This window comes from Trachemys scripta, chromosome 10 (assembly GCF_013100865.1).
Source record: "Trachemys scripta elegans isolate TJP31775 chromosome 10, CAS_Tse_1.0, whole genome shotgun sequence".
NCBI classification, from domain to species: Eukaryota; Metazoa; Chordata; order Testudines; family Emydidae; genus Trachemys; species Trachemys scripta.
The window spans coordinates 84,822,585-84,846,371 of NC_048307.1; the positions used below are offsets into that span (position 1 = coordinate 84,822,585).

General features: G+C 53.5%; 1 protein-coding gene across 3 annotated transcripts; it reads left to right on the forward strand.

Moving 5' to 3' along the window:
* On the forward strand, nucleotides 1–22,433 carry LOC117884249 (tubulin polyglutamylase TTLL13-like). 3 transcript variants are annotated; one of them, XM_034784488.1, is made up of 16 exons: nucleotides 1–178; nucleotides 2,134–2,434; nucleotides 5,181–5,221; nucleotides 6,405–6,523; nucleotides 7,072–7,202; nucleotides 8,750–8,906; nucleotides 9,152–9,295; nucleotides 10,658–10,743; nucleotides 11,155–11,380; nucleotides 11,976–12,160; nucleotides 13,432–13,620; nucleotides 14,118–14,301; nucleotides 14,672–14,872; nucleotides 18,574–18,946; nucleotides 19,988–20,237; nucleotides 21,902–22,433. In XM_034784488.1, exons 2-16 carry the CDS (start codon nucleotides 2,142–2,144, stop codon nucleotides 21,912–21,914), a joined length of 2,592 nt encoding a protein of 863 aa, XP_034640379.1. In that variant the 5' UTR covers nucleotides 1–178; nucleotides 2,134–2,141; the 3' UTR covers nucleotides 21,915–22,433. The 3 variants fall into 3 exon arrangements, with proteins under 3 accessions (XP_034640379.1, XP_034640380.1, XP_034640378.1); XM_034784489.1 differs by lacking the exon at nucleotides 1–178 and adding an exon at nucleotides 393–1,723; XM_034784487.1 differs by lacking the exon at nucleotides 1–178 and having other exon boundaries at nucleotides 393–2,434.
* Nucleotides 22,434–23,787: the final 1,354 nt, after the last annotated feature.

Below are 23,787 nucleotides of genomic sequence, written 5' to 3' on the forward strand. Positions count from 1 at the left end.
AATAGGGGTGGTGTCTCGTCGCCATGGAGACAGCGTCAGGGCCTGCGGGAGCCGGAGGAGGCGCGGCTGCCGCTGTTGCCCCAGGGGGCCCTTGCCCCGCCCGGATGCGGGCCAGGGCGGCCTGGTAACCGGGGCGGGGCCCAGCCGCCGGGCCGAACAGGGACGGAGCCTTGGGCAGGTCCCACCCTTGGGAGACGGAGGGGGCGGGGCGGAGCAGCCCCCCTTGGGGAGAGCAGGGGGTGGGGCAGGGCCCCCTGGGGGGGGGGGGGGCCCCAGGGGGGGGGGAGGGGCCCCCTGGGGGGGGGAGGACCCCATCCTGGGGGAGGAGGGGCAGGGCCCCCTGGGGGGGAGGACCCCATCCTGGGGGAGCAGGGGGTGGGCATTGCAGGAGTTAGATCTCCCTTCTGGGTGAGGTGGATCATCTCAGGGAGGGGTGGGGGTGGTGATGAGCCTGGATGAGGGGACCAGGCCCCTGCTTCCCTAGCCCACCCCCGAGCCGGAACCCGCACTCCTGGGCTGTCCTAGCAGTCGGCCTCCTGTGGTGCTGCCCGTCACTGATGTTAGGCCTTACCCATACACCTGGCACACCCCTCTGCCTCGCCCGGGAGGCTGGGGCGCCCCCCTGTGGCTCTGGCAGATAGTTCTAGGAAGCACACTGGGGCTGTGCAGTTCCCTTCCGTATGACAGGCAAGGCCTGGGTTGCATTAGGACTGGCTGCTGGCCCATCACAGGGAAAGTTACTGCATAGCTCCAGTGTGCTGCAATGGGAAGCCAGTCTGTCTTTCTGTTATATTTCCAGGGTGCCCATTGCTGTCATACCTACAAACCGTGTTCAAGTGACAGCATAGGCCTCATAACCCCATGTTACATTGTTTCCTCTGTGCTTGCCCAGGCTATTGTAATGGCAGATTTTCCTTGCCCGTCACTGACATTGCTGCCTGGCAGCCAGCACATGCTGGCATTCTAAGTCTAAGGAGCTGCAAGCAGTCAGCCTTGTCCTAAAGCCCCTCTGACTTTCTGCCAGTGAACAGTGCAGTAAGCTGGCTTGTGTGCACCACTACGCTCCTAGATGGCGTATATGTTAAAGATGCTTATGTGTAAACATAACCTGAACTCGGAGCCCCATAGCGCACCATGCCAGACTGGCCTCATAGGCACTGCTGGTCATTATATAAAGGTCATTTATTTCCACATAAATCATTCCAATGACCTTGGACCTGAATGGAGGGTGGGGCTGGGACTTGCATGTGTGGCTTGTCCAAGCAGCAGCTGACTGTCCATAACACATTCCCATCCGACAGTGCATCTGGCTAAGCATTCAGATGTATTCTTGGGATCTTAGAAAAGGGGGAAGTAAGGAGCAGGTGGGTGTGGGTAGACACATCCCTCATCCAAGGGAGTGAGTGCAAGTGTGGAGCCCTGGATGCTGTAGAAGAATGGACAGTGACTGGCGCAGATGTTTGCACTGGAAAGCTATTGTGCCAAAACCTGTTAACTGGGAGGGCAATGGGGGCCAAACGTTAGATGACCTGACTCTAAGCCTGTCAGTTTGTGTGTGGCAATCCAACAGTGTATAAAAATAATTAGTGACACAGTATAAAGGGTCACCCTTTGCCCTGTACGCTGCCTACATGCCGTAGTTTCTACAGAGAGGGACAACACGGTCAAGTCTCTCAGGTATTTTGGAGGTACAGGAGCTGCTGCTTTTTCAATTATCACACAGGTGGGTCTTCCCTAGAAATAGCCCCAGGCAGAGCTCCTGAAATCATTTCTTCAAGAGTCTAATCTGATCTTCAGTGTGCACTAGTGAGTTCATGTGATCTCTGTAACCTGGCATAGAGGGAAAGGACAGGAAAAAGGAACAGCTTCTGTGGGTGGAAGGTTGCTGGGGAACAAGGGCAGAGAGAGGCAAGGCTGACTCCCTGGGTCATTGCTGGGGTAGGCCAGGAGAAAAGGGCAGACAGGTATAAGAGAAAGGACTTGCTAGAACTTGCCTATGCCTGGGCCTTGGCTGGGGTTGGGACACTCTGATATTAGCTGGTTCTGGTAGTTTAAGCTGGTACAAGCTGTAGTTCGGGTTGTCTTGCACATGACATACTGACTAGTTCCTTCATATGCAACTTGTAAGAGTAGCTAACCGAATGAAGATGAACTCCAATGACAGCAGCAAATCAGAGAATGATACTGAGGAAGAGGAGGAAGAAGAAGAGTTTGCAAATGAACACATTAAGAGACTGGGTGGAGGAAGTAAAGATATGCAGCAGGATGGCACTTCTCAGGAGGGAGCTTTTGAGTCAGAGGACACATGCCCAGGGCACAAGAGTTCAGATGGGAAAAGTGATCTGCTGACTGTCTCACTGATCCATCTGGAAGAACAAATGCCAGAAGACTGTGAAGCAGAGACCACTCCAAGAAAGAAAAAGAGAAAACACAGGTGAGTTTCCTCATTGCCTTCCTCTGCCTTCTACTTCCGTGTGTTCCTCAGGCTGTCACCTAGGCCCACTGGACCTCACTGTCCCGCTAGACCCAAGGAGGAGCCAGCAGTCTGTGTGGCCAGCTGCCCACTGCGTTTTTATTTACTGCCTGTTTCAGGGGCACTCAAAGGCCACTTATCTCAGGATGAAATTACATTTCAGGTGTAATTACTGTGGCTGCCCACTACCCCACACCCGCAGGCTTCCAGTCATGTGCCAGGTGTACCACAACTCAGAAGCAAACACTGGAGATGCTTCAGCATCTGGGCCTTGTAGGCACTAGCCCTGGTGGTCCCGATAACCACTCAGAAACATGAAGAACAGGAGTACTTGTGGCACCTTAGAGACTAACAAATTTATTAGAGCATAAGCTTTCGTGGACTACAGCCCACTTCACGGCTGCTACTCTGAAACCACTCAGAAACATGGCTAATGTGAAAGGGTATTTTTCTAGGGCTGGCAGGAAAGTTTGCAGATACCTTAGCTATAGAGACTTGGGCAGTTAGAATGCAAAGTGTCTAGTAGCGGTTCTTGTTTGGGCCCTGGGGCTGTCCAGTCAGGCGTCAAGACTCATCAGTATGACAGTAAGACACAGGAGGTAATTGTGTGCAGCAGTTAGTTGATGTTAGTTCACCTTCTCTGCTCAGCACTATTGAGGTCTCAGCTGGAGCACTGTGTCCAATTCTGGGCACCAAACATTGGGAAAGAAGTGGACAAGTTGGAGTGACTCCACAGGAGAGCAACAAAAGTGATAAAAGGTTTAGAAAAACTGACCCATGGGGAAAGGTTAAACAATGTATGTTTAGTCCTGAGAAAAGAAGACTGTGTGTGTGGTGGGGGATCTGATCACAGGCTTCAGTTATGTTAAGAGCTGTTATAAAGAGGCTGGTGATCAATTGTTCTCCATGTTCACTGGAGATAGGACAAGAAATAATGGGCTTAATCTGCAGCCAGGGAGATAAACTCCAGATTAGGCTTCCAAGGGAGGTTGTAGAATCCCCGTCATTGGAGGTTTTTACGAACAGGTTGGTCAAACACCTGTCAGGGGTGGTCTAGGTTTACTTGGTCCTGCCTCAGCGCAGAGGACTGGACTGTTTGAGGTTGTCTCCAGCCCCCCATTTTTATCTTCTTAGCATATGCACAACATGCCTCAGGTGGCCCGTGACCAGCATTCATCATTAGTTTGGTCCACTGATTGGATCATTAGCTTCCCGGCTTGGGCTGGGTACTGACGGGGAGTGCGTCATGAATGCTGATCCATGACCCCAATTTAGTCCCTGCGGGGTGCCCCCTAGAATCTAGTCTCTGTTCCAGCCAATAAGTGCTTGCAGGGTTCCAAGCCAAGCTCAGTTAGTGGCTCTTATTGGGGCCCCAGTGCCCTGGCTTCCTGCCCAGCTACTGTTCCTCCATGAGTACCGTATAGACCTGCACACGGCTGTATCATCTGGCAGTCTCAGCCTGTTCCGCATGTGTCTCTGTCCACAGAGTCTGGGGCTTCTCTCCTGCTGCTGTGCAGCTCCCATTCCCAAAACAGAACCTGGCCACATCCTAGTTCAGGACCTGCCTAGGGGAAAGGGAAGTGCAGTGGGATGGGGCTGATGGGAATTGTTGTTTCCTTCTTTGGGAAGCCTGTGTGATGGATCTGCATCCAGTCAGCTCTGGATGGACCATTGCATGCATGTTGTGACCTGTCAAGGCTCTGGCTGCCACCTCTATGCTGAAGATGAGGGCAGTTGCAATCTGCTCTATTTTATGCACATCAAAGGCCAGATTGCAAAAATTGTGCACAGTTTCTATGTGCAAATACAGCTGTGTGCACAATTGCAGGAAGCGTATGAACAACTAACCAGTTACCTGCTTGACTGACAATTGGTATGCATGAATTATGCCGATGGGTTTTTGCACATGCAGTTCTGAAAATCTGAGCCTGAAGTGGGCAAAGTTTGGGCATTACCACTGGGGCATCAGGGAACACTTTTTACCTAATTTATTCTAGACCTGTTCTCAAATGCAAAGGGAGAAACAGATATTATCCCCTGTAAGAAATGTTCAGTTAGCTTGTTTATTCGTATGAAAAACAAGCATTTGGTGAGTAGTGGCCAGGGAGAACATATGTGCCAGGCCTCAGCCACTTACCATCAAACACCCTTCAAAAAACAGCAGACAAAAGTAGAATGAATAATGGGCAGCTCTGAATTTTGGGGCCTGGAACCTATTGGGGTCTTTGGGGGATGTTCAAAATCAGAGAAGGAATCTCGAGTCACTCAAATTCCCCCAATGTGGAATTCTGAATGGGAACCCACCTTCCATTCCTTGCTCCAGGCCTGTCTGCCCTGTGCTGGGACCAGAGCAGGTTTGCTAAGTGCTTCTGTGCAGATAGACATCGTTAAATCACCATGGTTGCACAAGTTGCTGTGTATGGGAAACCAAATGCACATAGTAGAGAAGTTTGGGCTGTGATGACATCATGTCTCTGGGATCTAGAATTCACAAAACAAAATCTGCAAAATGTTTCTTTAGTTCTGTCACCCTAGCTGGCCTGGGAGCTGCCATCTAACGGCAGCACAAGGGCTGCCCAGACTAGGAGGACAAAGGGTGGGGTCTTTCAGTAAAGCTGGCTAGGAATAGCTCCCTAGAGCCTGCCCACTCTGGTGACTGGGGCATGTCTGCATTGAGCCATTGCTTTCTCCTCTCTCTCCATTCCAGGCTGCTGTCTATCAACCTGACCAACTGCAAGTATGAGAGCGGTGAGTGGAAGGCAAGCCAGCGCTCCTGTTCAGACCATATCTCACTGTGGCAAGTGCTGTGGACACACACACACACACCCCGGCTGGAGAAGGCTGGTAGCACTGGGTTTGGGCTGCGCAATGGCTTTAATGGATTCATTGCTGTTTTGGAAGTGACTTTTGCCCTGGTGAAAAATGCCAGCTTGACCAGACTTCGGGCTGAAGCTCTCTCTGCATTTAGTGGGTACAGCTCTGGTCACAGCACTGGGAGCTTCCCACCCACACTGGCTCTGCCAGTGCGTCTCACCCCTGGTCTGGAGAGCCCTACCCCTCTAGGGATGCCTGGGGAGTTTAGTCTCCATAGCACATTCTCTACCGAGATTGCCAACAGGGGCTCAGGTAGTGCCAATTGTAAAGCAGATGTTTGCAGTGTTGACACTCGTGCACTGAAAACTATGCACTCCTTTCACTTACAGTAGGACACTGAGCAGCCTGGGATGGCAGTGATTTGCATATATGACTGGCCTGAGCTGGATCTGTGCAGGAGACCCCTCCCCTCTTCTCCAGCCAGTGCCTCCAGGAATGAACTTTGGGCAGGTGGTTTAGGATTCTCACCTTAAACCTCTCTGTGGGAGGGAATGGTGTTAGAATACATATGACAGCATCTCTGTCCAGGTGGCTATTGGCAGTTATTGGTTAATGCCAATTATACACAAGTTCCATATTATGGAGCACAATCGCTGTACTGAAAGTTACAGTCTCATCTGCTGTGGAGAGAACACAGAGTTTCTAGATGGAATGGTGGGCACTGGATGCCTTCCCTCTGGGAGGTTCCAGATACTATGATGATGGGCACCTTCTAAGAAGCTGAGGTGAACTGGGCACCTCCAAAGATTTGGGGTCAAGCCTCTGCCCCCTTCCTGGGACCAGCAGACAAATGCACTTCCAGGGTTGACATATTTCATTAGTCCAGGAGTGAGATCCAGTGGACAGTTCAGCTAAGGGAGGGGTATGTTCCTTCTGCTTTCCCCAGGGTCCCACCGGGTCTTTCTCCCCTTTGGAGGTGTGGGTGGAAGTCCTGGGGCGTTCCTTCCTTTGCCTGCCTCTTCCCATCTACTTCAGCTGAGAGATGTGTGAACTCTTGGGGCCTATCTCCCATGCCCCACTTGGAGATGCCTCTTGCCATGTGCTTGTTTTGCTACAGTGCGGCGTGCTGCTCGACACTGTGGCCTAAAAGAAGTGGGGGAGGATGAGGAGTGGACGGTGTACTGGACTGACTGCTCGGTCTCTCTGGAGCGCGTCATGGAAATGAAGAGGTTTCAGGTAAAGACCCCTCCGTGGACAGACCACAAGTGGGAGGAGCTCAGGCAAGGAGGATGAGGGAGGAGTTGGTTGGATGTCATGTGGTTCAGTGAAGTAGAGTATCCAAGGTCAGCATCGGTGCTACCCTTCTGTTACCTATGGGACAATCCCCACAGCCTATCCATGTCTGTACCAGGGAGAGCAGGATCCTGGCAGCACCCCGAGCCTTTGCCCCGTTAGTACCCCTGAGGTGGTGCCATCAGCCACAGGTTGAAGGACAGCTGGAGAGCTGCCATCCTCTCTGTTGCTGAGTCCTTGTTCAGCTCATGGTTCTTGTTGATCAGCTGCTCCGCTCCGCTCCATGAATCATGCTGTTCTTGGAGAGGGGAAGCCACAGGTTTAAGAGAAGAGTGAACACATCTCACGCTGATGGGGCTCAGAGTAAGCACACCTAGCAGGGCAGCTGTCTTCCTGTCCTGTTCTTCCCTGAACTGACTCACATTGGCTCTGAAGAGTTATCACTTCTGCTCCTTTTGCTGACGTGTCCTTTCCGCTGCACATTGTTTCAGAAAATCAACCATTTCCCGGGGATGACAGAGATCTGCCGGAAGGACCTGCTGGCCCGCAACCTCAACCGCATGCTCAAACTCTTCCCCAAGGAGTACAACATCTTCCCCCGCACCTGGTGCCTGCCTGCTGAGTGAGTGACCAGCACTGCCAGGCCAGCCAGCAGCAGGACAGGTGGACGCTGTCTGCAGGGAAGGGAGGTCAGGGTAGTGGGAACCACTGAACTTAGCTTCCATGGGGAAAATGCTTTCTGGAGCATCCGCTGCTGACTCTGGGCCTCAGTAGCCTTCCTTGGGATGTAAGAAGATGTGGCTCTGTATTTAGAGAGTCCCAGATCTCGGAATGTAATCGCGTTGTATTAGGTTGTGGAATCGTTCTCCTCAGGGAAGGGGTAGGAGCCCCATCCCTAGAGGGATTTAAGCCTGAATTGGACTAAGCCCCGGGAAATAGACTGCAAAGGAATCCTGCCCTGGCCCTCAGTGGGCAGAGGGATGAGCCTAAAAGGTAATTTTTGCCTCTGACTTCTGTGATTCTGTGGGATTTCCCCTGACAGTCATTGCGCACCCCTCCTTGGTCAGCTGGAGAGGTCCTTCAGGGTGGTGTGCAGGACCTGGCCGCCGCCAGGCGGAGCGCGAGGCTCATTGCTGGCCTAGGAGGGTTGGACTGGCCATGTGTCTGCAGTGGTGCCGTGGACTCAGCTGCCTGCCTCCCAGCACACAAGCACCCCTGGCCTTGCCCTTTGCTGGGGCGGGGTGGGGCTTTCAGCGCACAAGCCAGAAGAGGGCTGGAAGGGATCACAGCAGCGTGTGGTGAGGCATCAGTTCACAGGCAGATGGATCAATAATCTGTGGACAGGGTATTCAAACTGGGGCCTGAAGCAGCTCCAGCTTCATATTTAGGCATCTAAATAAGTGGCCTGACTTTCAAAATTGAGGCGCCCAGCAGCTGGCATTGGAGCCAATCAGTGTGCGGCAATCTCTGGCCTCCTCTCACATCCATCCCTGTCCTGACTATGCCCCAGGTCAGAGCACTCTGCTTGGGCCTCCAGCCTCCTCTCACATCCATCCCTGTCCTGACTATGCCCCAGGTCAGAGCACCCTGGCCTGGGCCTCCGGCCTCCTCTCACATCCATCTCTGTCCTGACTATGCCCCAGGTCAGAGCACTCTGGCTTGGGCCTCCGGCCTCCTCTCACATCCATCCCTGTCTTGACTATGCCCCAGGTCAGAGCACCCTGGCCTGGGCCTCCGGCCTCCTCTCACATCCATCTCTGTCCGGTTTGGCAAATGTGTTTTCAGGAGAGCCCGCAGGAAAGCCGCCATTGTAGTTTATTGTTTCATTCTCCTTTGTGACCAAGGGTTGGTTAGTTTCCCCCTGCTCCCTCCACAGTAGTAGAGCTAAAACCTTGCTGGGTCCTGACTAGGCAGCAGCTGCCGTTTCGTTACCCTTTCTCTGAGGCGGAGGTATTAACCCAGCAGTGCTTAGAGCCATAAGGGCTTTCTCCCCCAGGCTGTGATGAGACAGTGATAAATAATGTTCTTCAGGAGTAGCGCAGTGCGGTGCAGGACTGCTCTTCTCGCTGCCCCACCAATGCTGAGCCCTACATGGCCCAGCATGCAGTGCTCCAAACAGCCACTGGAGAGTCCTGCAGCTCTAACAGTCACTACTTCTTCATTACATAGCTATGGGGATTTCCAGGCCTACGGGCGCATGAGGAAAAACAGGACGTACATCTGCAAGCCAGACAGTGGCTGCCAAGGGAGGGGCATCTTCATAACCCGCAACCCAAAGGAGATTAAACACGGGGAGCACCTGATCTGCCAGCAGTACATATCCAAGGTAACGGAGCTCGCACTGTCCTGGAAAAAAGGTGTGAGCTTCTGGCCTCCCGTGTCCCGTGCCCCACTACTGCCAGCCTTCCACTGTGAAAGCTCAGCCAGCAGCATTGGGGTTGCCACCTCCCAGCAGGGCCATTGCCAGGCTGCCCTCAGCATTTCTCCTTCCCAGCTGAGAATGCAGAGCCTGAGCCATGCAGCCAGCAATGCTACTGTATCTCACGGGCACTCCCCCCTTTTCTCTCACAGCCCTTCCTTATCGATGGCTTCAAATTTGACCTGCGTATCTACGTCCTGGTCACATCCTGTGACCCCCTGAAGATTTTTGTCTATGAGGAAGGGCTGGCCCGGTTTGCCACCATGAGGTACATCGAGCCCAGCAGCAGCAACCTGGTAAAGAAGGGACGTTTCCAACAATTGCATAGCGTCAATAGGATTAACACACACTCGCCCTAAGGGCACGCAAACCACTGGGAAGTCAGGGCCTTGTTCTCTTCTGCTCCCTCCTCTGTTCTGCCTTTTCCCCCATTCCTTTTGCTCCATGTCAGGATGGTTATTTCAGGAGCTCCAGGATCCTCAGCCCCCATTCCCTGCGGTCTGCTCTGCCCAGGCTACAGGGGCTGAACAGGGTGATTATCCCGAGGGCGGGAGACAAGATGGAGAAGGGAAGGGAAATGGAGAAGTACTATATGGAGATATCCCTATCTCATAGAGCTGGAAGGTCATCGAGTCCAGCCCCCTCCTTCACTAGCAGGACCAAGTACTGATTTTGCCCCAAATTCCTAAGTGGCCTCGTCAAGGATTGAACTCACAACCCTGGGCTTAGCAGGCCAATGCTCAAACCACTGAGCTATCCCTCACGCCTCGTTGGGCTTTGTACCTTACACAGCAGCACCCAGAGGTGGAGTCCATCCAAACACCACTGGCAAGCACTCATCCCCAGCTATTGCCTTGGCTGGGAAGAACTCCAGCTAATCTGTGCCGCATACCTAGAGCCCTGCGCGATACCAAATTTGTATCCGCATCCACCGCAAACATGGTCTGTGGATGTCTGCATCCATGGATGTGGATAGCCGTAGATATAAAGTGGATATCCGCAGATTTGCAGGGCTAGGCACATACCTACCTACAGACACAGCCCACTCCCTCTAGTAGCTGAGTGTCTCGGGGGGTGCTCTGTTTTGGGATGAATAAAGAAAAGGGGCAGATTCTCTTCTCTGCTCCACTTGCAGAAATTGCCTGCACCTCCTGTGCTGGGGGGGCAGCATGGGACAGACCCCAGTGGGCATAGATCCAGTGTAGCCCACTCCTCAGCACTGACATATGGGTATGCAGAGGACGGGGGGCATGGCTCTGGCTATCTCCAGGTGGCAGATGGTTCCTCAGAAGCCATTGCCACCAGTCCCCACGCAGCTCTAATTTGTGCTGGGGGGACAATCTGAGCGATGCGTCCAGGACCAGCTGGCTTCTGCTGCACCAAGCAGATTTCAGCCACAGCAGGCTCTGGCCACGTGTTCATAGGTTTGTGCGTTTTTGATGCTGACCTGAAATCAGGCATCTCAGAGTGGAGGGGCGAAGAGTTTAGGCCTGGGGTGAAGGAATGGCTTTGGGGAGGGGAGGAGGTGGTGGTGCTGGGGCAGAGGTGAGCGGCAGTTGCCGGATAGAAGGCTAAGCATTGCTGGACATCTGGGGCCACTTGTCTCTCACTGGCACTCGGAGATTGAGTGTGAAGGTCTCTTGCTGTCCCTCCCTCAGGACGATATCTGCATGCACCTGACCAACTATGCTATCAACAAACATAATGAAAACTTCATCCGAGACGACATGATGGGCAGTAAGAGGTACCATCCTGCCTATGCCACCAGAGCCTCTCATTCACTTCCTGCTGGGAGGCCATATTGATGGGGCTGGCATGCTTTCTTCATTGGGCAGCATGCCATAGCAGCTCACCCCGTGTGAACGTTCTCTTTTAAAGTCACTTAGGTGGAAGTCACCCACTTCAGTGTCTTGGGCTCCTGGTCCAACTGTCTCTTTGCTTGTTAATTCTGAGCACAGAACTGTCCCCTCAGTGGGTCCTGTATCTGGGGTGCCTCTGGGGCTTGCTGGCTTTGTAAGAAGCAGCACCGGGGCTCAGTCCCCTGAGTTCCCCACGCCTTTCTGACCCATGGAGCCAGTGTGGTGACATTGCTTGCTACTGCTGCAGAACCACTTTGACTTGGACAGCTCTGATCACCGCCTTGTTCCCCAAACAGGAAACTGTCTACCTTAAATGCATGGATGATGGACAACAGCTACGACACGACAGAACTCTGGGAAGACATTGAGGACATCATTATAAAGACCCTTATCTCAGCCCACCCTGTTCTGAAGCACAACTACCGCACCTGCTTCCCCAACCACATCACTGGCTGTGCCTGCTTTGAGATTCTGGGCTTTGACATCCTGCTAGACAGAAAGCTGAAGCCCTGGCTGCTGGAGGTGAGTGAAAACCCCGCTGGTGGCCTGGAACTCTCCCCCTCTGCACAGCAGATGGTTGAGGGCTTTTGTCGCCCAAGGAGAGAAGTAGAACTAAAGCCTGGGGCAAGTTGCAGAGGGTTTTAGTTTGATTGATGCTGCCACCTGCAATCTCTGCAGCACTCCATTAAGTGAGGAGCTCTGGAGGCAAATAGACAAGTAATCTACACTCCACAAGGAAATGTCTTCCCCAAGTTCCTGGGGTAATAACGGGGACTCCCCTGAGTCACAGGGCTGCGTGGATCTCTGCAGCACCATTCAGAACCTGGGATGGCCTCCTCAGTGTCCCTTGGCGGCCAGTGAGGGGCCAGGAAGTTATACCTGCAGCCTGGCTGATCTTTAGATGGCACTTTGTGCCAGGAAAGCAGCAACAGCAAACATCAGCCCCACACAGCAGCAGGATGTTTACTGTTCTGACCGTGATAGGAAAGAGGGCAGCTGTAGGACAGGGGGCTGCCTGAGGGGAATGAAGGAACATGAGGTGGGGAAGGATCTGAGGCCAGCAGCAGATTGTTAGAGTTGCACATGTGTATGTTGGACTAGCCATTTGTCTTGGCAGGTGAATCACTCTCCCAGTTTCACCACGGACTCACACTTGGACCGAGAGGTGAAGGACGCTTTGCTCTGTGATGCCATCAACCTGATAAACCTGCGAGCATGTGACAAGAGGAAGGTGCTGGAAGAGGACAAGCGACGGGTGAAGGAGCGACTCTTCCAGGCCCACCAGCCACCTCGTGAAGCCAGGTGCTGCTCCCCACAAGGAGGAGTGCTGCAGGCCTTTGGGGAGAAAAGAGTAACAAGCATGCGAGGCCAAAGGCTGCTTTGTGGCTGTTTGAAATCCCTCTGAGGCTGTGGCACTGTTGAGAACATTGTCACCTGTAAGGGGAGAGGGCCCAGGCTTTCAGCATCCCAGAGGAGACCCATGATTGAGGCTCCCAGCCTCTGGGACGTGTTTGATTCCTGGTACTTTAGACTCAGCCCCATCTCAGGTTGCTTACTACCTCTCCCATTCAGTTGTGCCTGCTTTGGTCACAGGGCCCTCCCTGGCCATCTGGGGCACTGTACCCGGTGACACATGGCCTTTTTCCCACAGAAGCTTTGAGACTCCAGCTTCTCCATAGGGTTGCCAACTCTGACTGAAGCTATTCCGGGAGATATTTCCCCCCCAACATGATGTAATGTCATTTTCTTAAAATATCCTATTAAAATCTCCCGGATTGCTTTCACTAGTCACCGGGAGATCTATGCCGATTTCGGGAGACTCCCGGCCAATCCTGGAGGGTTGGCAACCCTACTTTTCCACAAAGCAGCATTGCTTCCCTGCCCACTCATGCAGACATGTCTACTCACGGCTAAAGCCAATGCCCAACTGTTGAGGCCAGTTTGGATTGGCCGCCTCTCAAGGCAGGTGGGCAGGAGCTCCCTCCCACGCACCAGTTTCAATTAATTACATCAGGTAACTAGAGCTTGGACTCGTGCTGTGCTCTGCTGCCCCTGGGTCCAGAGGTGCTAGAACTAGGGGGCTGGGGGAGCTGCCGCACCCCTGGCTTGAAGTGGTTTCCATCATATCCAGGGGTTACAGTTAGGTTCAAAGGCTCTCCGCCCCCCCACTATAAAAACTGTTCCAGCCCCGCTGCGTGGGGCTGGGCTGCCCCCTCTCCCAGGCTGGAGTGTTCACAGCTGGATGAAAGGTGGCAGGCCCAGGTGAGATACCCGAGCTCTTGTGAACTGGTACTCTTGGCTGAGAAGGGTGGGGACGGTGAGAGGAGCTCTGAGCCTCCCTGCTTTGCCTGTACTGCCCAGCTGGAGGAGATACCGACCGGGAGGGTGCATTGGCTTGGTGCAGTGAATACATGCTGGGGTTCCCAGATGGGGAGGGGAAGGGGAGAAAGGCCAGCTAGACTCCTGGACAGGGCAGCATCTGGAACTTGTCCCACCCTGCTGCCTGTACAACGATCTCTAGGGATGTGTCTGCCATGGCTCCTCCTGCTTTCATCTTTGTTTTCTGATGGCAGACGTGAGCAGTTAGAGAACAGCCAGGCGGCCTGGCTGACCCAAGCGGAGAAGTATGAGAACACGCACCTAGGAGGGTACCGGCGCATTTACCCCGCGCGGGAGACAGACAAGTATGAGCCATTCTTCAAGCACAGTGGCTCCCTCTTCCAGGAGACAGTGGCTTCCAAGGCAAGAGAGGAGTGTGCCAGGTACATTGCTCCTGTGGAAAAGCCCTCCTCATTGGCTGCCATGGGGCAGAGAGTCTCTCTGCTGGGAACACCTGCTGCTGCCTGGGGTGGGGGTGGGCGCCTAGGAGAGGAGCCCTGGCTCCATTGCCAGGGGATGGGGAAGGCACCGCATCCTCCACATAACCTCTGTGCCCTGCCTCTGGATCTGAGAGGGAGACAGGCCAGAGTCCATTGTTTATGGATTCTGGAGGTGGTTTATAGAATGCATCCTGGTGCATCTGAGTAGGCCCGTCTCCACCCCATCTAGGTGGCACAACCTGGTGCAAAGGGCATTTCCTTTCGGGGGTGGTAACAGCTTTTAAAGGCCCAGGGCCATTTCCCAGCACATTCGCCATCACAGACCCTGCTCCTGATAGGAACCCTTGGCTGTGCTGTATGTCCCCTCCATTGGGGTCAGCACAGCTTGGCACAAGATCTCACACTGAGCGGCAGTGACCAAGACTGTTGGTTCTTGCCAGGCAGCAGCTGGAGGAAATTCGTTTAAAGCAAGAGCAACGAGAGGCTACTACTGGGAAGAAGAAAAAGGAGCGAAAGGAGAACCTGCAGGGAGAGTCAGCTGGGGAGAAATCCCGCATCCGCAGCAAGGCCAAGGCTCCTCCCACTCGCCTCACCTACAACAGCGCCAGGACCTGCAACAGGAAGGTACCACTGCTCCATCCAGCGTGCAGCTCCATGGGGTGGGTCAAATGGAGCCACCTGGCACCAGGAGGAGAGCTGGGGGCACTGACATCTCCCACACCAGCCAAGGATTGAGCTGGTTTGGATAGCTGCTGACCTGTGCTGGGAGTGCTGTGAACAGCCAGCCCATGGAAGTGTATGGCCCCCCACCCCTCTTACCCCCGACTGGAGTCTGCGGCCGGGGTCTCCTTCCTGCTCCACACTGGAACTTGTGGCCCAAGCCCTGTTCCTGACCCCAGCATAGTTTGTGGCCATAGTCACTCTCCCCCCTCTGTTAGTCTGTGACCCAGCCCCCCAGACCATGCTGTAATTCAAGGTGTATTTCTGTCCTAAGATGCAGCAGATGGTGTTTGACTCCATGCGGCCCCAGGAGATAGTGGAAGATGAGGAAGTAGAGAGGATCAAGGCTCTTCTGCAGCGCGAAAACCTCATCCGGGGTCTGGGCATCGTGGATCACCTCTCTCGACTGCTCCACACAACTGAGCCCAGGCCTGTGGATGTCCACAGGCCCCACATCAATATCTCCGAGAGCCAGGTAAAGGTGGGCTGCGCCGAGGCACCTCCCAGGGCTAGTGCGTAGGTGGTGTTCTTGGTGGTCCTGCACAGACAGGAGCTGGAGGAACTGAGGACGCTGGGCACTGCTGGCCTGGAGAAGTTCCTCTCGCTGGGTTAAATGAGAATGAGGGTTGGGGCTGGGTCCTTGGGTTGGCCTGTTTTTATGTTAATTTTTCCTGTGTTCAAAAGGGTCAAAAAGTGATTCCTCAGGGGCACCTCAACAGTCCAGAGGAGGGTCCTGGAGGCACTCATCTTACCGGCATCCCATGGAACAGAACAGAGGGGACCGCTCTCTTAATATGGAAGTCCCCACAAGTCCCAGTGTGCATTACAGCCTGGTGTCCTGGCTCAAGGTTGAGCTGTGCATACTGGAACGTCTGGTCTCAGTGGCCTTGTCTTCACTAGGGAACACAGGTGTGTTCTTCACTTGAGTTAGCTAACAGGAGTGAAAGCCTTGTGAAGAAGAGGAGCTGCTCTGCTGGAGAAGAACGGGCTGTTGTTCTCGGCCAGCTCTACACTACAGAGTTTTGTCAGCACAGCTGTGTTGGTGAGGGATGTGAAAACACACACAGCCCACAGGCTCTGCTGGCAAAACCCCAGTGTAGCCACAGCTGTGCCCACAGACGAGCTCTTCTGCTGGCTTAGCTAGCATCATTTGGGGAGGTGGCCTTTCTACAGAGGCCAAAAAATTCCTCCTGTTGGCATAGCTCGGCGGGCCTGGCTGAATGGGCAGAGATGGGCTGTGTCGTGTAGACTAGCCCATACAGTCACTCGTCAGACCTGCCCTGCCCTTGTGCTATATTCCAGTGACCAAGCGCAGATGTGGCGAGAGGATTCCATTCACAGTCCGCAGGGTGGCTACTATCACTGTCCACGTGAACTCCTGCAGGCCCTGGAAATGCCTGGAATGCCCCTTCCTCTGCAGTGAACACAATTACTTTAATCTGTCGGGAAAAAAACAAGTCTGGGGAAGCCAGATTCTTTGTCAGGGAAATTAGTATGATTTTCTGCTGCACTCCCTGTCCTAGTGCCAATATTCATACATCAACGAGCAGCCGCAAGAGAATGGGGACCTACAGTGCTGGGCCATTAGACATCCCATAGAGATTAGATCACCTTTAGATACGGGGGCTATTTCTCCAGGTCAGTGACAAGTTTATAGCTGAAGAAAGTGAACTCTGGAGTAGCTGTCTAGCAGCTGGGAGACCTATGCAAAGGGAGCCACTAGCCCTTTGACAAAGTGGGGCTGAAAGAAGCAACAAAGACTTGTCTAAAAATTGCACCCTGACAAATGCCCATCTCTGATCTCCTGGCATTCTTTGGGGCTGCCTCTCCCAGGGAACGTGACAGCCGTCTGTAGCACGGATACTAACGGCACACACAGTGCGTGTCACGTAGCTTGAGTGCTTTAGAAACACGCACTGTGCTAAGGGTAATTAGTAAGGCCCTGTTCTCAGCATAAAGCAGGTCACTTGGGGCTGAAAGAATGAGGAATCCTTGTGGCACCTTAGAGACTAACACAATTATTTGGGCATAAGCTTTCGTGGGCTAAAACCCACTTCATCAGATGCATGGAGTGGAAAATATAGTAGGAAGATAGATATATACAGAGAACATGAAAAAATGGGTGTTGCCATACCAACTCTAACGAGACAAATCAATTAAGGTGGGCTATTATCAGCGGGAGAAAAAAAAACTTTTGTAGTGATAATCAGGATGGCCCATTTCCAACAGTTGACAAGAAGGTGTGAGTAACAGGAGGGGGAAAATTAGCATGGGGAAATAGGTTTTAGTTTGTGTAATGACCCATCCACTCCCAGTCTTTAGTCAAGCCTAATTTAATGATGTCTAGTTTGCAAATTAATTCCAGTTCTGCAGTTTCTCGCTGGAGTCTGTTTTTGAAGGTTTTTTGTTGAAGAATTGCGACTTTTAGGTCTGTAATTGAGTGTCCAGGGAGGTTGAAGTGTTCTCCATCTGGTTTTTGAATGTTATAATTTTTGACGTCTGATTTGTGTCCATTTATTCTTTTGCGTAGAGACTGTCCGGTTTGGCCAATGTCCATGGCAGAGGGGCATTGCTGGCACATGATGGCATAGATCACATCGGTAGATGTGCAGGTGAACGAGCCCCGGATGGTATGGCTGATGTGATTAGGTCCCATGATGGTGTCCCCTGAATAGATATGTGGACAGAGTTGGCATTGGGCTTTGTTACAAGGATAGGTTCCTGGGTCAGTGGTTTTGTTGTGTGGGCTTCTGCCTGCAAAGCTGCTGGCCCACTCTGGATGGGTGTGTCACAGTATCAAGCCCAGAGCTATGCTGCCATATCCAGTGCACTCCCTGGACTCCCGTGTGCCAGCAGACAGTGCTGGGCAGAACACTGGGCACTTCAAATGGCTGCTTCAGTGGAATCCGGAACTGGGGAACAGCCGAGTGAGATGAGAGGCTTGTTGGGTTTTCGTGGGCCGGCTGGTGGCTTCCTAGTCAATTCCTGAACACGCAACATGCTCTGCAGCTGCAGAGATGCTTGGTCCCAAATCCAGGAGGGAGTGAAGCCAGTAGTCTGCTCGTCACTGTCTCCGTTAGTCATGATGGCTGTAAAGGGCCGTGGGGCTTGGCTGTTACCTGCCAGGCTGGAGACTCGACATCTGTTCTTGTGCCAGTGCTGAGTGAGAAATTTCTCGGGGCTCAGCATCACCTCCTCTGGCGTTGACAGGCGCATCCTGTCCAGTCCTTTGCTGGCAGGGTAGGGACACATGTCAGAAAGGAGGGTGATACATTAGAAAGGGTTCACAAAAGAGCAACAAGGGTAGTGTGAGGTCTGGAAAACCTGCCTTATGGTGAGAGACCAAAGAAGGGCAATACATTTAGTGTAACCAATCGAAGGTTGATCACTGTCTTGAAATACCTACGTGGAAGAAAGATTTCTGAGTAAAGAGCTTTTAAATCTTGCAGACTATGCAGAACAAGTTGTAGTGGCTGGAAGCTGAAGTGAGACAAATTCAGATTAGAAATAAGTACAATTTTTTTAATAGTCAGGCTGTTTAACCATTGGAGCAGATTACCAAGGGACATGGTGGATTCTCCATCTTTTGGTGTCTTGAAATCCAGGGTGGGTATGACTGTGTAACAGAGCCACTCTAGCTGAGCCAGAAGTGATGGGCTGCAGGCAACAATCGCTGGGTATGGTTCTCTGGTCTGTGTTGTACAGGAGGTCAGACCAGAGAATCACAATGGTCCCTTCTGGCCTCAGAATCTCTGACTGCAAGTGTGGGGTGTAAATGGGGTGAAAACGCAGGGAGAATTCTCAGGGGTGTAACAGTAACAGGTTAAATAGGGGGGTTGGGAAGAAATTTCCCCCTGGTCAGATTGGCAGAGTCCTTGGAGGTTTTTCATCTTCCTCTGCAGCATGGGGCACGGGGCACTTGCAGGTTTAAACTAGTGGAAATGGTGGATTCTCTGTGACTTGAACTCCTGATTTGAGGAATTCAGTGACTCAGCCAGAGGTTCGGGGTCTGTTACCAGAGTGTGTGGGGGAGGTTCTGTGGCCTGTGATGTGCAGGGGGCAGGGTGGTCCCTTGTGTTCTGACCTTAAAGTCTATGAGGAGGACAGCCCTTCTCCGCTCCCTAACCATGCCCCCCAGGAATTAAAACATACGTCGTCGCTCTTCTTTTCTTCCAGCCGCGATTCCTTCAGGACGTGTTTGGGAACCGGGAGACACAGGGTTTAATGACCCTCGTCCCCCTCTCACTCCTGAGAGGCACAGTCCGGGAGTTAAGACAGCAGATCATGCAGCAGCCTGCGGCCAGGGCCCGGATGCTGGGCAACCAGGGCTTCATTCCCACCCTCCTGGGTACCCTGTCAGGCGTGGGCCAGAGCATCCCCTACCGCGCACAGTATAAGCCACAGCATGGCCTGCAGCCGCAGAAGAACATGAGCTGGTTAGGAAGCCACACTCTGGGGACACCGATGGTCACCGAGCCCTGTGCTCTGGCAAAGATACTGAACGAGGGAGGCCGGAGATTCTCCAGCGCCAGAAACAAGGTCGAAAGCCGTGAGTACAGAATCGGGGCCTGGCATACTGCTGGTGTCAGTTCTAAAGCATCCTCTCTTTTGGGAGACATAACCCAGCTCTGAGTTGCCTTCCAGGCATCTATGGCTCTCCTGTTCCCCCCATTGGTATGGTTTGGTTAGCAGGCGACCTTCCCTCGCCTGACTGGATTCCCAGGGCATTCTCCTCTGGCACAGCTGGTGACATGGTAAAAGTGTTCCATCTTCCTCGATCCAGCACGGAGACTCTCAGAGCCCTGGGACGCCATCAGTCTCTAGTCTCATAGTCAGGGAGTAGGCAGGGAAATCAAGCTCAGAATCAATGGAGACCCATAGAGGGTGAGTCTGTGCTGGCTCTAAGGGCTGGAAGCCCGTGGAGATCTCTGTCCCTGGGGAGATGTGTTCTCCTCCCCTGCACCTGCACATGGGACCAGCTGCTGCATTGGGCATGCTGGGGCTAAGGCAAGGTGAGCAGGGTGTAAGTTCAATAGTGCTTGGGAGGGGGGGCAGGAGCAGGGCGTGGCTGCACTAGTGTCTGAGGAGAGCAGTTGTTTTAGAAATGGGAGTGGACTGGGGGTGCCATAATGTCCCTTTAGACAGCTATGGCCCAAGAGTGTCTTAGGGGGTCCCAGTGAGTGACATGGCTCCAGGATATCAGTCAATAACCCCGTGTATTCCCAACCATGGTCCTGAAGGAGTGCCACTACTGCGGGCCCTGCGCCCTAGGAGGGGGTTGCACAGACACTGTCACCTGCAGGGGGACAAACTCACCAACAGTAACTCTAGTTGTCTCACTGTCCCCTCCCTAGAGCCACACTGCCCTTCCTGCGCCCTGCTGCGGTCAGGGCTTTTGGCAGAAAAGAGGAGTTGAGGGGCAGGGTATTTATCCCCTCAGTCTTTGGAGCACTGCCCCAGCTTCCAGCCAGTGCCTTAACATGTGGCCATGTAGCCAGGCATGCTCAAGGCAAACACCAAGGGGCATCTTTGGTGTTCCTCCTGGGATGCTCCAGCCCTGCATTGTGTCCCTCCTGTGCTCTCGTTTCAGATGCCCATGTCCCCAGGCGGCCCCTCCATATGGCCAGTGGTTACGCCGACTCTCTGACATACCTGGCTCATGCTGGCAAGGCTCCAAATCACACGTATAGTGACTGCACCTTCCCCTCAGTGACAGACTCCCTCAACCGTGCTGCAGTCCATGAGCTAGCCATCAACTCTGCCTCTGCTCCCATCGTCCAGCGCTCAGACACCTCACACCGCGCCAATGCCATGTCCATTCTCCACTTCAACCACCACAGGTAACAGCCCTGCCTTCAACTGGCTTCCAGCGAGCTCCTCACCACTAGTGCTCACTGAGGAGCTCGTGTCCCCAGAGGAGGATGTTTGCCCTGTTATCCTGGCCAGATTCCAGCTGGAGTACTTATTCTTCACCTCCCCACCCCTCCTAACAAACTCCTCTTGTGGAGTAGTGTGTTCTGTTAACAGCAGATATGTCCCACCCCAGGGATGGCTGCATTTCAGAGCCACGGGAGCTTAGGCCAGCCCTGTATAAACACTGTAAAATGGCTGGAGACCATCGGGAATGAAATCTAAATGAACAGCTGGTATTTTCGCCCATTGGAGCCATCTCGCCAGGCCCTGGCTTTGTTCTCCATGGGTTGCATTACTTGCAATGAGCAATGCTGTAAATCTGCTCAGAGCTCGTCCCCATAGTCCCATTCCTGATTCAGCAGAGACAAGCTCCTCACCCCTCTGTCCCCTTGGAACATCCCTCTGCAGTGCGGGTCCTGCTGCCATGCAGAGCAACTCCACAGACTCCCTTACCAAGCTCTTCCCAAAGGGGCTATACCTTGGCCTTACTAGATTGTAAACTCTTTAGGGTGGGGGCTGTCACTATGTTTGTGCGGTGCCCAGCACCACGGGGGGCTGGCCTCTAGGCACTGGTAAATAATGGTAATCCACGCCCCGTAATGCTGCCGGCCTACAGGGGGAGGGATAGCTCAGTGGTTTGAGCATTGGCCTGCTAAACCCAGGGTTGTGAGTTCAATCCCTGAGGGGGCCATTTAGGGTAGTGGGGTAAAAAATTGTCTGGGGATTGGCCCTGCTTCGAGCAGGGGGTTGGACTAGATACCTCCTGAGGTCCCTTCCAACCCTGAGAGTCTATGATTCTATGCCAGAGCTGCTGTCTCGAGGCAGTTTGCATTGGAAGGGACTGCCCATGGGATTTGACTGGCTTGATGAGTGGGAGGTCAAGCCACATGGCTAAACCCAGTTTTGCTTGTTCATATCTGACTGTGCAAAGGAAGCTAACCTGGGGTCACCATGCAACCTGCGGGAGTGAGGACACCAGCTAGGGCTAAATCGATACGAAACAAGAGGTGAATTGCCGCTCACCGTTGCCCATGGGCCCTGCCCTCAGGAGCTGGGATAGAATTCTGTGCTCACCCAGAATGTCTCAGTTTAACCCTTATTTACCATTTGAAAGAAGAAGGTTTCTATCTCTTGGGGTTTCCCGTGAAGCTGGATGGGGGAAGCATTTGCCAAAGGGTCTGGCGAATGTTCAGAAACTAGAGCTGAGCAAATGGATTTCGTGAGAGTGCCCCAGGTTTGGGTAATTGGGGGTATCCTGCCCTTTGCTCCCACTACAAGCCACATGGGAGCATTCTCCACCACAATTTGTCTGCATTCAGGTATGAACTAAATCCCAGCATCCCCTCTGCCTGCAGCGCTGCACCATGGGACTGCACCAATAAGCTTGCAGAGGGCCATAGGCGTAGCTGCTGGAACCTGTTTTTGCTCTGTAGTTTCCTCTCTCCCCAGCCTGGTTCACCTGAGCTGTGGAGGGGGAGAAGCATATTGATCCTTTGCTCTCCAGCTCTCTGGCTTCTCCAATCTGATCTGTTTGTGTCCCCCAAGCAAACCCAGACCTTCTCTCATCAGTGATCGCTTGCTTATCCCACAGGAAATGGACCTGAACCTTGGCCAAACAGTCTCTGGGGAAGAAAGGGACCAACGGCCTTGGGAATCCTGCAGCCAAAGGTGATGGCTATGCCAAAAGACTTGCTTTCTTCTGCGTGGAAGGGAGAAAAACCTCCAAGGGGCCAGGCAGATGAGGGGGAGACAAGGGAGACAGTGACCCCAGGCCTGCTGCGGTGACCTGGCGGCTAGCGATGAGGACGCTGGCGTCCGCTGCAGATGAGGAGCCCTCTCAGTGAGGGCTGAGCACTTCAGAAACCATTTAGTGAGCACTTCAGAGTCACGTCTCCACTGGACAGAGCTGTTTTCAAACAATGCTGTGCAAGGGATTTTGTTAATAGTATTCGGCACCATCCTCTCCAGCCAACTTCGTCCTGTAGCTGGGATCCCCAGCCTGTAACTGCAGCCTCTCCCCCACACCTGCTGACCAGCACTGCAACAACAGGGCAGGGCTTGTTTCCTTCAGGGCTGCAAGAGTTTGTTCTTTTGTATCTGTCTTATTAAAGTTTTATACGGTTTTACAATTCCCCGTCCGTCTGTCCTTCAGCATTGCAGCAGATGGGGACTGGTTTTCCCTAGGAAGGCCTGGCTCGGATACCTCCTTCATGGGGCTAGACCCCCCCTGGCCGGGCTGCCCTCCACACACCTTAGCAAAGGGACCTGCTGGCCTAGAGGCTGTTCAGGGCTCTCTGTGGTGCCTAGCTGCAGGAAGTAGCGTATGAGGATCAAAACGAAGCAGTTGCTTGTTCTCCTCGCCCCTTTCATTCCCTCCCTGGGCCGAGGGGCTGAGTGAGACAAAGCAACAGCCCCTCAATGCGTTCACAGGGACTGACAAATATCAGACTGGCTCAGACCCACAATCCAGCTAGTCCAGGATCCTGTTTCCAAGAGGGACTAGTACCAGATGCCTGAGAAGATGAAGAACCCCACAGGAGGCAGATGGAGGGTAATCTGCCCCATCTAGGTTTTAGTCTAATCCCTGGTCATTAAAGGTTGTTTCAAACTACGAAGCACAAGGTTTAATTTCCCTGCCAAAATACTTGTTAATGATAATGGGATATTCTGATCAGTGGTTGTATGAAAAGTGTTTCCTTTGATTGGGTTTGAACTGCCCACCTGCAATGTCACCACGTCTTGTGAGATGGGGAGACCAGATGCTCTTGTTCTCCCTGCTCTAAACCAGTTCCTACTTTATAGACTTTTATCACGTCCCCTTTTATCGGTCTCCTCTCTAGGGCAAGAATCTGTCTTCACAGGAGAGTTTCTCCAGGCCCCTAACTGCTCCTGTGACACTGCTGGGAGCCCCGCTAGTTCTGCTAGCTCCCTGCTGACGGGGTGGGGGGCCCCTGCTGGCACAGGATCCAAGTGAGGCTGCCCTGTTAGTTTGTACAATGGCACCTCATATTTCGTATACCCTTTGCCTGCACCTGCACACGGAGCCCAGCTGTCCACAGTGACGCCTGGGTCCCCTTCCCCATAGGCCACCTTCATGGTATTTCCCCTCGCTCGCAACACCTTGCCCCCTCTCATCGCACCCTCCATCTCCCCTGCAGTGCCCTGCCCCAGCAACCCCACATCTCCTCCAGCACCCCCAGATCTCCACTGCAGCGCCCCCGTGGCGCCCCTAACCCCCCCACATCTCCCCTGCAGTGCCCTGCCCCAGCAGCCCCACATCTCCGCTGCAGTGCCCTGCCCCAGCAACCCCACATCTCCGCTGCAGCGCCCTGCCCCAGTACCCCCACATCTCCCCCAGCACCCCCAGATCTCCCCTGCAGTGCCCCCACCAAACCCCATCCCTACTGCCTCCAATCCCCCCCACCATTACCCAGCCCCCCACCCTTCTCCCTCCTGTCCCCCCGCCTCCACCCCAGC